At 29.9% G+C, this 13,886-nt stretch overlaps 1 protein-coding gene and 1 pseudogene across 1 annotated transcript; both read right to left on the bottom strand.

The window, feature by feature from the left end:
- Positions 1–339: 339 nt before the first annotated feature.
- On the bottom strand, positions 340–2,737 carry LOC129305355 (7-deoxyloganetin glucosyltransferase-like; annotated as a pseudogene).
- A 4,345-nt stretch (positions 2,738–7,082) lies between these two features.
- Positions 7,083–8,860, bottom strand: LOC129304937 (7-deoxyloganetin glucosyltransferase-like). Its single transcript, XM_054944787.1, has 2 exons — positions 8,230–8,860; positions 7,083–8,130 (listed from the first exon to the last, which is right to left on the bottom strand). The coding sequence occupies exons 1-2, from the start codon at positions 8,753–8,755 to the stop codon at positions 7,199–7,201; spliced, it is 1,458 nt and encodes a 485-aa protein (XP_054800762.1). The 5' UTR covers positions 8,756–8,860; the 3' UTR covers positions 7,083–7,198.
- Positions 8,861–13,886: the final 5,026 nt, after the last annotated feature.

Here is a 13,886-nt window from a genome sequence, read left to right on the forward strand (position 1 = left end):
AGCATATTATTGTGCAAGACGAAGTTGGGAGTTTTGATATATACTTTTGATTAATGATCATCTTATTGCACTAAGTGTTTCTATTGATAGTGTTGTAATATCTTTTTATTAATGAATTGATTTTTTTCTTTAAAAAATATCTCCGAAGATAATATTTAAATTGTTCTTTTTTTAAATTGCCAACAAAATTAGCATAATTAATACTCAAATTGACACAGCTTTGTATGTCTCAAATTAAATAGGACAAACAAGTGTTATTTAGGCCATACTTGACCCCTGCGCATCATAAACTTTCTATTTTTGAAAATTTCTTATAAAATATATTACCTTGACATGAAATAAAACGTTACTTATAACATACATCACACAAATGTATACTTTTATTATATTCAAACATAAAAGATAAGTTTTCAAGCACGCCTTAGTTTTTTGGTTTGATCAGCATATCCTTAATCACTTTCTCCAAGTTGATGTAGGAAGAGCCACCAGGTTTTGTGTCTTTTTCTGCAATTTTCTTCCACTCCAAAGCCTTGTGTCTCATCTTCTTCCCTTTCTCTCCTTCCATCAACTCATTCACAATCTTCTCCACATCTTCTCTCTTCACATTATTATCAATCTCAATTCCAATTCCCCAATCTTTACAACCATACCTACAATTTGTTTGTTGATCACCCAAAAAAGGCCAACATGCCAAAGGAACTCCTGCACAAATACTCTCTGTAATGGAATTCCACCCACAATGAGTCAAGAATCCTCCAATTGAAGGATGGTTTAACACTTTCTCTTGTTCACACCAGCTAGCTATGAAGCCTCTATCCTCAGTCTCGCTCAAAAACTCAGGTGACAGAATCACTGAACCACCATTTACAAGGTCAGGCCTTACTGTCCACAAGAATGGTTTCCTACTATTAGCTAAACCCCAAGCAAACTCATACAATTGTTCCGGAGACATAGTTGTGACGCTTCCGAAATTCACATAAACCAGAGATCCAGGTTCCTTAGATTCTAGCCAATCAAGACACTGACTCTCTTCTTTCCAAAGGCTGGAATTTAGAGATGCCAATTGGTTGCTACCTGGAATTTGGCTTAGAAATGAAGGGAGAGGGCCAATTGTGTAAAGAGGAGTTTGGTAAATGGAGGAAAGAGCTTCCATTGCCTCACCTTCCAGCTCATCAAATATGTTGAAACAAATGGCAGAGCCTTTGTGAGCTTTTTCTGCCATTTTGATGAGAAAGCTAAAAATCAAGTCATTTGGATCTGTTGTCCTCAAAAAAGAAGGGAGATCTTTCAGCCTGATGTTTCTCAGACCAGGAATCCAATCTATTTCTTGCTCTAGGTATCCATTTGTTAGATAACTCTCATCTGCACATTAGAACCACAAATGATTAGACCCAAAATTGAAGTAAGAAACATATGAACACTAATACACATGGTAGCATAGTGAGATAAGAGTACAATACCTTTGAGTGGTATAAGACCTCTTTCAACTAGATTTTGAAAGTGCACAACAGCTAATAATGAATACGTACTAGCAGGCCAATGAAGAATGTTGGGGAGCTGAAAGCTTCAGCGGCTTCAACAGTGAACATCATGGAAACATCAGAAACCAAGCATGTGACTGGGGGAATGAAGCCATTAGAGGAAGAGTCATGGAGTCTAGCAAGAAGGTTCTTGAAGGGAATGAGAAACTTCTTTTCGATGGCATCAGAGAGAGAGGCTATGTCCTGAGTAGCATTATCATCAGCAGGAGGAGGAAGACCATCTGGGATGGTTTCAAATTGGAAATTTGAGAGGCCATGAAGGATTTCGTAACCTCTTGATCTAAGCAAGCGTTTATGGTTGAACTCAGTGTTGACGAAGGTTATAAAAAAGCCTTGAAGATGAAGCAGCTTAGCTAATTTCAACACTGAGTTGATATGCCCTTGAGCTGGAAATGGAGTCAACACAGCGTGGGGTTTTGATCCTCCTCCTTCAAAAGGATCCGTTGCTTTATTTCAAATCTCTCTCTCTCTCAATATTTGAAGCTTAGGTTGGAGTTAGGCAACAAATGATTGAAGTTTTAGAGAGCAAAATTATACATACATATATTGATATACATATATATATAGACAGATGTGACACGTTGTAAGTGGACGACGTGAACTGGGAAACTAAGTTGGAATCCATTGTTGGCAATTTTGTTGAGAAGTCCAACTTACTCCCTCCGTCCTTATATAAAAAAAAAATTTTAAAATTTTTTTTATCCTTAAATATAAAATATTGTTAACATATTTTTAAATAAATATATCATTATATCCTTATTAAATTGAAAAAAGAAAAAAATAAGTACTCCCATTAATTTACTTTTAAAAAATAGATTCATTTTTTATTTATAATAATTAAAGGTAAAATTGAAATGTTGCTGTACTTTTAATTAGATAATCAATTTTATTAATTTATGTGATTCGATTAAAAGTATTTTATATATAAGGATAAAAAGAGTACATTAAAATGAATAATATGTAAGAGATGAGGTTGTTAGAAAATTAAATGCCGGGGACAAATGATGTAGATTATGTTGAATCATGAATATATATTGAAAATCTTGTAGATTTTGCTGCTATTTTTTGTCCTACCAAGAAATGGAAGAGTTTGGAAGAAGTTTGACATGTTGACTCTTTCTGTGGAAAAAGAGACACAGACTGAGGGACCAGAATGCTAGATTCAGTGCATCTTGAAACTTCCAAATCATATCCATTAATTTTAAAACTGAGATTTTTTTTTTAAAAAGGCTGATTTTATTTTTGGTAAAAAAAAAGAGAGGCTGATTTGATTCCCTAACTGAGCATACCAACCAAGCACCCCTCATTTTCAAATTATATATTCCTATGGTTTTGAAAAAAAAAATACTTAAAAGTAATTTAAATTTTTAAAATTATATCAAAATTACTATTAATTTATAACATTATTCTTCAATTATAATCAATCTATTTGAATTACTTTTACTTTTTTTTTCTTATATCCCCTCTCTACAATATAATAAATAATATTTACGAGCACAAAAAAATTGATACTATTAATTTTTTACTAAGTAACATATATTTAAAACTATAAAAACCTGTTAGAATGTGACTTGTATTAAAGGAACAGAGGAGAGGAAGTATTTAAATGATTCTAAGTTATCACACTTTAAAGACTGATCATCTATGATCTACCTGTACCAACTTAATTTTTGTACATGTTTAATATTTTTTTTTAGAAATTTATGTAGTTTTTTTGGTCAAAATATAAATTTATGTAATTGTGTGAGTGTAATCGCCTTATAGGCAGTATCAGGTTTTATTTGATATCCTTTGCTTGCAATATAAATATTAGCGTGAGTCTTATTAGAGAGATAATCATGATTTTCTCATTAGAGTGTACTCCCTCCAATCCTTAATATAAGACAAATTTTGAAATATTTTTTCCCTTAATATACTGAAAAATGAGAACAATTAATGTTTTTTTTTAATTTTTCCTAGAAAAATTTAATATTATTATAAATTATAAAGAAGGGCAAAATTGAAAAATTTAATGTTTTTGAAAAATTTTCAGGTATAAATATAACTTTTAATTGGCACAAAATTGGTTAATTTGCTTTATATTAATGAAAAGAGGGAGTAATTGGTTACTAATTAGCTTGTCTTGTGCTTTCGCAAAAATTAATTATGAATTTAAAATTATGATTTTCTTAAAAATATTCAAACATCATTATATATGCCAATTAAAATTTAAAAACATGATTTGTAAAATGGTTTATATATTTTTTGGATAATTTTTTATAAAATTATAATTGATTTTGACGTAAACAGGAATGTTTGGATATTTTTAATAAAATTTTAATTTTGAGTTTGTAATTAATTTTGACATACAATAGGGTGTATGGATATATTTTTACAAAATTATGATTCTAATTGATTTTTAATTGTAATTACAATCAATCTTATTAATTAATTTTATAAATTAATTATATCATATAACATAAATCACTTATATTCAAAATCAACCATATTAATTAACTTTTTTTCATGATCAATTTTTTCTGATAAAAATCCAACCGGGCTTGACGTTACAAAATTAAGTTGATTCAATTCTTTTGACTAGTCGAACCAACCAAGTTCTCTTTAATTTTCAAATTATATATTCTTTGTATTACCTTTAATATAAATTATTTTTAGCCATTTCATATGATTTTGAAAAAAAAAACAGTTAAAAGTAACTTAAATGTTAAAATTATACAATAAAGAATATTTATAAACACAAAAAGATTCTAATTGTTCTTAACATACGGAAAAATTAGAGCAATTAATGTTTTTTTTTTAAATTTGCGCTTGTTTATTTATTATCATTCAAGTTCCTAGAAAATAACTTAATATGATTATTAATTACAAAGAAGGGTAAAATTAAAAAATTATATATTTTAAAACAATTTCAAGGTATAAATATCATTTTTAATTGTCACAAAGTTGTTTAAATTTTCTTCATGTTAATGAAAAGAGGGAATAATTGGTTAATAGTCTTGTGCTTTCCTAGATACATGTTAAAATTAATTATGATTCCAAAATCATAATGTTCTTAAAAATATTCAAACACTATTATACATGTTAAAATTAATTATGAATCCAAAAATATGATTTATAAAATGTTTATATATTTTTTGGATAAATGTTTAGAAAACTGCAATTGAAAATTATGTAAGAATAGTTTATGAAATATTTATAATTTTAAATTTATAATTAATTTTTGATGTATATAGAGATGTTTAGATATTTTTAATAAAATTATGATTTTAAGTTTATAATTGGTTTTGAGATATAATGGGGGTGTGGATATATATTTTGACAAAATTATATCCATATTCAAAATGAACCATATTAACTAACTTTTTTATGATAAATTATGTCTGATAAAAATCCAACCGCCTGGCCGTTAAAACGTTGACAAGCTCTCGGCCTGTTTTTTTTTTTTTTGGTCGTTTTTTCTTTTTGAATTAAAAGTGGCTGTCACGATCACCTTTATTGAACAATCAGTAGGGATCAGAATTGAAATAATATGACAGGGAATAGTTCAAAAAACAACTCCTTTAATTGTATGAATGAAAAGATTAGTCACAAGGCTATGAGTTTGTCGCAAGGAAAAGTGCAGAAGAAAATAGAAAGAAACAGACACAAGGAGATGATTTCATCAAAATACTTCAGACTCTTCTTCGTGTTGCCCGTACTCCATCTATATGTTGTTATAAGGTACAACATTAAAACCGATTAACCCATTTGCTAGCCTATTCTTATTACTTCAAAATCCAATAATCCATTTGTTGCCTCTATATATTGTCATCATCATCATCGGTCCCATTTATGAAAGGGGCAAACCCAAGAGTAAGGAGATTAAGTTTTGTGGGCAAAATGATACTTTAATATAATACATGATGGATATTTTTTTCCTAACCAATTTATATGTGGCTTTGTTAAAAAGTCAACTTACACGTGACATAGTAAATAGGATTTACAGTACTTATTTAAAGAACGTTTGACATCCGTGATAGGTTGGAAAAAAACGAAGACGAAAATGCTAGATTCATTGCGTCCTCAAACTTACAAATCTTTAAAATGACTCTGACTTTGTATTAACATTTGAAAACCAACTCAAATGTCAATTTTTTTTAAGATACAACATTTTAAATTTTAAATTTTTAAGATACTTTAATATTTTAAATTTTTTTTGTGGTGCAATATTTTTCTTTAATTATAAAAAACGATATAACATTGCCCATATCATTACCAATTATTAATTTTGACTATTAGTTAGACTCAAAAAATGATAAAAAACTTAAAAATTATAAAAAAACCCAAAAATTATAAATGAGTACCTTATAAAAAAATTTAACATTTATTAAATCTCCTAATTAAGTTAGAAATAAATATCAAGAGGCAAATATTATTTTTTATCATGTAAAATATCAAATTACTATTTTGACCAACCATTTTGCCTCTCCTTGATTTCAGCCTCGCATGTGTTTCTTGATCTGATTTCACATACTCTCGAGCATAAGCTGCTTCTGTGAAGCTCGTTCTTCCTACTTTAGATACACAACAATACAACATAATTCATTTGTGTATCATGGTTTAAAATATGTGCTTATTCAAGTTGACTACGTGAATAAGCACATATTTTGAAGGCAAAATAGGGCCTTTTATGAGAATACAAAATCAGTAGTCCACTATACTACTCTTACATTTTTCTTTTTTTGAGATAGCTTCATACTACAATGACACTAGACACCTTTTTTTATTGATAGTTTTACTTTTGGAGATATTATTAAAGAAGTTAGGATAATCTTAAATAGATATTAGCGTGTTTCTTTTAACTTTGTATACAAGGAAGCATTTTATTGTGCAAGACGAAGTTGGGAGTTTTGATACATGCTTTTAATTCATGATCATCTTATTGCACTAAGTGTTTCTATTGATTATGTTGTAATCTCTTCTCATTAATGAATTAATTGTTTATTTAAAAAATATCACTTGAGATAATATTTAAATTGTCCTTTTTAAATTTGCCAACAAAAATAGCATAATTAATACTCAAATTGACATTGCTTTATATGTGTCAAATAGGAGAAACAAGGGTTATTTAGGCCATACTTGACCCATGCGTATCATAAACTTTCTATTTTGGAAAACTTCTTATAAAATATATTTATTGACATGAAATAAATCATTATTTATAACATACAACACAAAAAATTATACTTTTATAATACACTGAAGTATACATTTAGTTTTTTAATTTTACACAACGTTTCATTATAGTCTCTTAACTTTATAAAGTGTCTTTTTAATCTTTTAACTTTAATATTGTTACTTTTATCCCAATAAATTTTTATATTGAACTTTCAAATATTGACAAAATATTTTTAAATATTGACATATTAAATTTAGCTTTTTTCTTCTAAAATAACAATGATTGACACAAAAAATAATCATTTGAAAGTAAAGATATTAAGATTAAAGAACTAAAGAGATACTTCATAAAATTAAAGGACCAAATTGAAACTTTATATAAAATTAGAGGACTAAAAGTATACTTTTGCCTTTATTATATTCAAACATAAAAGATAAGTTTTCAAGCACACATGGAAATAAAACAAAATCAAACTTTTTCAGGGGGCACCCTAGTTTTTTTATTTGATCAGCATATCCTTGATCACTTTCTCCAAGTTGATGTATGAAGATCCACCAGGTTTTGTGTCTTTTTCAGCAATTTTCTTCCACTCCAAAGCCTTTTGTCTCATTTTCTTCCCTTTCTCTCCTTCCATCAAGTCATTCACAATCTTCTCCACATCTTCTCTCTTCACATTATTATCAATCTCAATTCCAATTCCCCAATCTCTACAAACATACCTACAATTTGTTTGTTGATCACCAAAAAAAGGCCAACATGCCAAAGGAACTCCTGCACAAATACTCTCTGTAATGGAATTCCACCCACAATGAGTCAAGAATCCTCCAATTGAAGGATGGTTTAACACTTTCTCTTGTTCACACCAGCTAGCCATGAAGCCTCTATCCTTAGTCTCGCTCAAAAACTCAGGTGACAGAATCACTGAACCACCATTTACAAGGTCAGGCCTTATTATCCACAAGAATGGTTTCCTACTATTAGCTAAACCCCAAGCAAACTCATACAATTGTTCTGGAGACATAGTTGTGATGCTTCCGAAATTCACATAAACCACAGATCCAGGTTCCTTGGGTTCTAGCCAATCGAGGCACTGACTCTCTTCTTTCCAAAGGCTGAAATTCAGAGATGCCAATTGGTTGCTACCTGGAATTTGGTTTAGAAATGAAGGGAGAGGGCCTATTGTGTAAAGAGGAGTTTGGTAAATGGAGGAAAGAGCTTCCATTGCCTCACCTTCAAGCTCATCAAATGTGTTGAAACAAATGGCAGAGGCTTTGTGAGCTTTTTTCGCCATTGCAATGAGAAAGTTCAAGATCAAGTCATTTGGATCTGTTGTTCTTACAAAAGAAGGGAGATCTTTCAACTTGATATTTCTCATACCAGGAATCCAATCTATTTCTTGCTCTAGGTATCCATTTGTTAGATAACTCTCATCTGCACATTAGAACCACAAATGATTAGAACCAAAATTAATGTAAGAAACATATGGAACACTAATACACATGGTAGCATAGTGAGAAAAGAGTACAATACCTTTTAGGGGGATAAGACCTCTTTCAACTACATTTTGATAGTGCACAACAGCTAAGAATGAATAAGTACTAGCAGGCCAATGAAGAATGATGGGGAGCTGAAAAGCTTCAGCAGCTTCAACAGTGAACACCATGCAAACATCAGAAACCAAGCAAGTGACTGGGGGAATGAAGCCATTAGAGGAAGAGTCATGGAGTCTAGCAAGAAGGTTCTTGAAGGGAATGAGAAACTTATTTTCGATGGCATCACAGAGGCAGGCTATGTCCTGAGTAGAATTATCATCAGCAGGAGGAGGAAGACCATCTGGGATGGTTTCAAATTGGAAATTTGAAAGGCCATGAAGGATTTCGTAACCTCTTGATCTAAGCAAGCGTTTATGGTTGAACTCAGTGTTGACGAAGGTTATGAAAAAACCATGAAGATGAAGGAGCTTAGCTAATTTCAACACTGAGTTGATATGCCCTTGAACTGGAAATGGCGTCAACACGGCATGGGGTTTTGATCCTCCTCCTGCAACAGAACCCATTGCTTTATTTCAAACCCCCCCCGCTCTCTCTCTCACACACACACAATTTGAAGCTTAGGTTGGGTTAGGCTACAAATGAGTGAAGTTTTATAGAGCAAAATGATACATACCCACATACAAATATATAAACGCACAAATTACATGAGAGAGAGGTGTTGGAATCCATTGTACGCAATTTTGTTGAAAAGTCCCGCTTGCGCCAAAATGAATGGCGTGTAAGATATGAGGTTATCAGAAAATTAGAAGTCAAGACAAATCATAGAAGTGATGAACATAGCTCAGTAGTTTTTAATAATGTAGATTATGGGTCTTGAATCTTGAATATTATACATTGAAAATCTTGTAGATTTCTTGGCTGCGATTTTTGGTCCTATCAAGAAAATGGAAGAGTTTGGGAGGAATTTGGCTTTCTTTCAGCGGACAAAGACTGAAATACGAAATTGCTACATTCATTGCATCCTGAAACTTACAAATCGTATCCATTAATTATAAAATTTGACATGCAGACGATAAACAGCACCGTGGATCTCTCACTAACTTCCTATTAATATTTGAAAAACTAACAGAAGTGTATTTTTTTTTTCCAATCATGATTTTAGTTCCAAAGAATGGTCATAATCTCTTTGTAAGTTATATTTTTTTTTTTATTTCATCATTTGCTATCGTAGATACTTTGAGAGTATTTCCACCACCTATCTAAATTAATCAAGGTCCAATTATGCATGATTGTTCTTATTAATAGTGGCCTTACCAATATCTCGAGAATGTCTTTGATATTTTTACATATTCTTCGTATTATGTTTAATATAAGTAATTTTTAACTATTTTATACTTTTTTAAAAAATAGTTAAAGTAATTTCAATTTTTAAAATTAATTTATTTTAATTATCTTTAATTTTTTCTTATATCGCCTCTCTATAATATAATGAAAAAACTTTTATGAACACAAAAAGACGATGCTATTAATTTTTTACAAAGTAACATATATTTAATTGAATTAACGGACAATTTCATCTTTAGATTATTAGTTCAAAAATATCCAAATTTTAAATTCATTTTTAATATAATGTTATAATTCAATTTTTAAAAGCAGTAGTCACTACTATCAATAGTATATGTTAACTTTAATTGTTAGTTGATTAAAAATTATAAAAAATAAAAATTAATGAAATTGACAAAAATATTATTATATTATTTAATTGGGTTTGTGTAATCCCTTATCATAGGCATGACAGGTTTTATTTAATATCCTTTGATTGCTATATGACTACTAGCGTGAATCTTTGATTGTCTCGTTGTGCTTTTTTGAATACATCTATTATTACTTTAATTGGATGTATCATGGATTAGATTGAATTCTCCAAGACGTTAGAACGTTGAAAAACTATTATTTGGCGCATTATCTCTTGATGTGATCATTAGGGGGCCTGCATTGGAAATCCAGAAATTATATTCCGAAATTACCCTCACGGATTTTAGAATAAGGGAAGATCGCACAAGAGGACTTGGGAAGCAATCTTTTTACAATAAAAGATCAAAGGATTTTGATTTTACATTACATAATCAAAAGGCTAAAATATGAATAAGTTTAAGTATAAAATAATAAAAATATCCTTATTTTTTTTAACAAAAGTTAATTCCAAAGTTGACAGCCACCATAGCTCAAGCATTGGCAGCCTCATCGATGATTGGTTCCTGAAGCTTTAGGCTAGCCAATGGCTGATACCCAATTAATTTATTAATTGGTAGATATCACCAGGAAGAAATTTGAAGTTATGATTCTTTAGCCACTCAAAAGGATTATGGTGCTACCCAATTAATTTATTAATTGAGGTTGCTAGTGCCAGAGCTCTGGGCAATTTGGGGGTTGAATTAAAAAAATTAAGGGCATTTTTGTCATTTTATACTCAAATTTATTTACATTATAGTCCTCTAGTTTTGCAATGTAAAATCATAATCCTTTCGTTTTTTTTTTAATTGCTTCCTAGGTCCTCTAGAAATTTTACCTTAGAATAAGCATAATTGCTCATCTGGAATCGAAAAAGATAATTGCTTATCAATGAATCAGAAAATTAAAAATAAAAAATAAAACTCGTCTTTACATCTCTAAGACTCTAATTAGAAGGATATATATATATATATATATATATATACACATCACAAAACCTCTTGATAAAATGCCTTTCTATCCAACCATGAATGCAATTCTATAAATATTCAACTCTTCTCAAAACAATTTACAAAATGTACCTTTAAATAGACAGAACAATTATCATAACATAAGTAAGGGATTTTGGAAACCTCAATAAAACTTTAATTAAGATAGTTGAGCACACAAGACCCTCCTAATGGACATCTAATTTAAAAAAATGAAAATACATAATAAAATAAAAAAACTAATTGACTCAATTTGATGTATAAATAATATCCTAATATAAATATGATAAATTATCAAGAGAATTAAAAGATCATTTGGAATTTTAGATTACACAAATATCTAAAAGATTCTTTAAATCTTCCTAACAATCCAGTAAATCCTACACGACTCTTTTAAACAATAAAGTTATATAGAAACTAAAAATAAAAAGGTATAATTGATAATCCTATTGAATAGGATCTTGGATTTGTTTTGATTCATATATGACATTTAGAACTTGAATGTAGCATGGACTGCTACTCAAAATATAATTGTCATATGAAATGCCATATATGATACTACTGGTATGACACCTACTCTTTCTGGGTTTCTTTTTAAAGAGAAATTCTCCTTTTTAAATTGACCTTCTCTCACAAGATTTTTCATATAAAGTGGCAAAACAATCCTCCATATTCATATCATATCATTTTTAATTTTTTTAAATTGGAAGGGAGCAAAATTAAACCAATAGTATGGGTGCTAGAAAATTACTTTGCCATAATTAGGGCAATGTATCAAGTGTCTATTGGAACGATTTCTGTTTTTGATTTTGTCTTTATGTAGCTTAAGATGAATGAATAATCTATAAATTTCTGAATATTATATTCTAGTACTTTATTAAAAATTGAATAGGTAATTGAATCAATCTAAATACTGATTTAATATTTAATGATTGAATTGTGATCAAATCGTAGACAATACAGTTGTAATTAAATTAATAAAATTTAATTATATATTAATTGTTTTAAATAAGAATGACTAGAAAATAATGAACAATATATATATCAAAATTGATTCCAAATAAAAAATAAATAGAGTAAATTAAAACATAACGTAGAAACATAGTTTAGATTTTTAAAAGGATTAATATACAATTTGAACCTTGAACTATATAAATTAAAGGGCAATTTGCATTCTAAATTCATGATTGCTACATTTCGAACCCTGAACAATTAAACTTGGAGCAACCTCGTTGATATAGGCAATCAAACTAAGCTCACGATAAATCAAAATCTTATGGTGTATTATCTCATGGAGAACAACATTAATTGAAATAGCCTCACAATTGAAAGAAAATTCAATTAATAAATTTAATCAAGTCTACAAAATACGAAAGGTTGAACTACTTAAATAGACTTTTAAAAACCTAAATGACGCAATCTTAGTTAACCAAGAATTCTAAATGGATAGATGATATTATTAATGAATATATTTTATCCTTATTTAAAATTAAAACAAAATAAACTAATTTTTTGAAACTTAAATTTTAATTTAAAATAAGATAAACTAATCTCTGAAAATTTAAGAAATAATATTCACTAAACTAATTGATATGGGATTGAGTATATATCTTAGGTTAGATTCAATATATTAAGTTTTTTCTTAAGTCTTCTAGAACTTCGTTCATTTGCCTTTAGGACTTTTCAATCATCTAGGAAATTTCTAACTAATGAACTTAGGGCTTCTTTTATTCTCTTAGCTTTGGATCTAGTCATTGATCCTTCAATACTCTATAATGGATAGAAGGTACTAAATATTGGATTCTAACTCATCCCTTAACTTCCATCACTCACCCCTACCATTAAATTGATATAAACCTCCATTAAGCATTAACATGTGGCAATATATTTTTTGACCCTTGGCTAATGTGGATGAGATTACAATTCGAAGTCAACAAGCAGGAGGAGGAAAGTTTCATCATAAGTGGCAAAATAACACCCATTGATAAAGTGGACGGCTCAGATCATGGCTCACAAAACTTCCAAGAGGAAGAAGACAACTCAACGAGGAGGAGGAAGAAGACGCCATCAGAAACATATCATTGCGACAAGAAACGTTGCTGCCATAGGGAATCCCAACCCAATAGTTGCAGCCACTTTCAAAGCCATGGTGCTTGAGCTTATTGCTCATCTTCATCACTTCGACTCCATTCAAGATCGCATTGGGCATCCCTTGTTGGAGATTCGCGAGACCCACTTGTAGCCAAACAAAGCCATTTTCAATAGCAGAAGAACCAAGGATGAAGTCCTTGTAAAAAGCAGTGGCTAGCTTTGGTTTTAGAGGAAAGATCTAAATATGCAACAATATCCACATTTCAATAAACACTCAAGTAAACTAAGAACAATGACGATGTATAAGTAAAAAAAGATATTGTGATTTTTACAATTTCATGCCCTTCCCTTGCATTATACAAAAAGTAAGAATTTGAAAGGCGGAAGCATTTTGATAGAAAAGAAATAAAAGGGAGCAGAGGCATATGCGGTGGCGGGCTCTTCATTTTCTTCTTTCTTTCCATTTCCATCAGCAACGGCTATTCCCACCCTCATGCTTGCTCAGTTCTATCTGATTTTTGGAGTAATGGAGCTCTAGTTTCTTGCAAATTGGCTACAAGATTCTAACCCTTAGTCTGCAATGGAAGTCCCTTTCTTTTGGCTCTCTTTGCAATGATTTATTTGTGCTTAATGTATGTTCATATTTGAGCATAATATTTCGATGTTTTGTGGAGCATTTGAGCTAAAAATTAATGGTTGTAGCTTAATGACTGAAATTAGTAGGCTTTAATGAAATTTTCAAATTTGAAAGTTCATTAAATTCTCTCTATTATTGCTGTGGTTGTTGCAAAATTTATATTCTCCAAATTTGGGTATATTTAGTTTGCTATCTTTCTTGAATATTGAGATACCATGAGCTTCTAGTTGATTAATTAGAGATTTG

This window comes from Prosopis cineraria, unplaced genomic scaffold (assembly GCF_029017545.1).
Source record: "Prosopis cineraria cultivar Desert tree isolate PC_DT_omini unplaced genomic scaffold, ASM2901754v1 PC3, whole genome shotgun sequence".
Lineage (NCBI taxonomy): Eukaryota > Viridiplantae > Streptophyta > Magnoliopsida > Fabales > Fabaceae > Prosopis > Prosopis cineraria.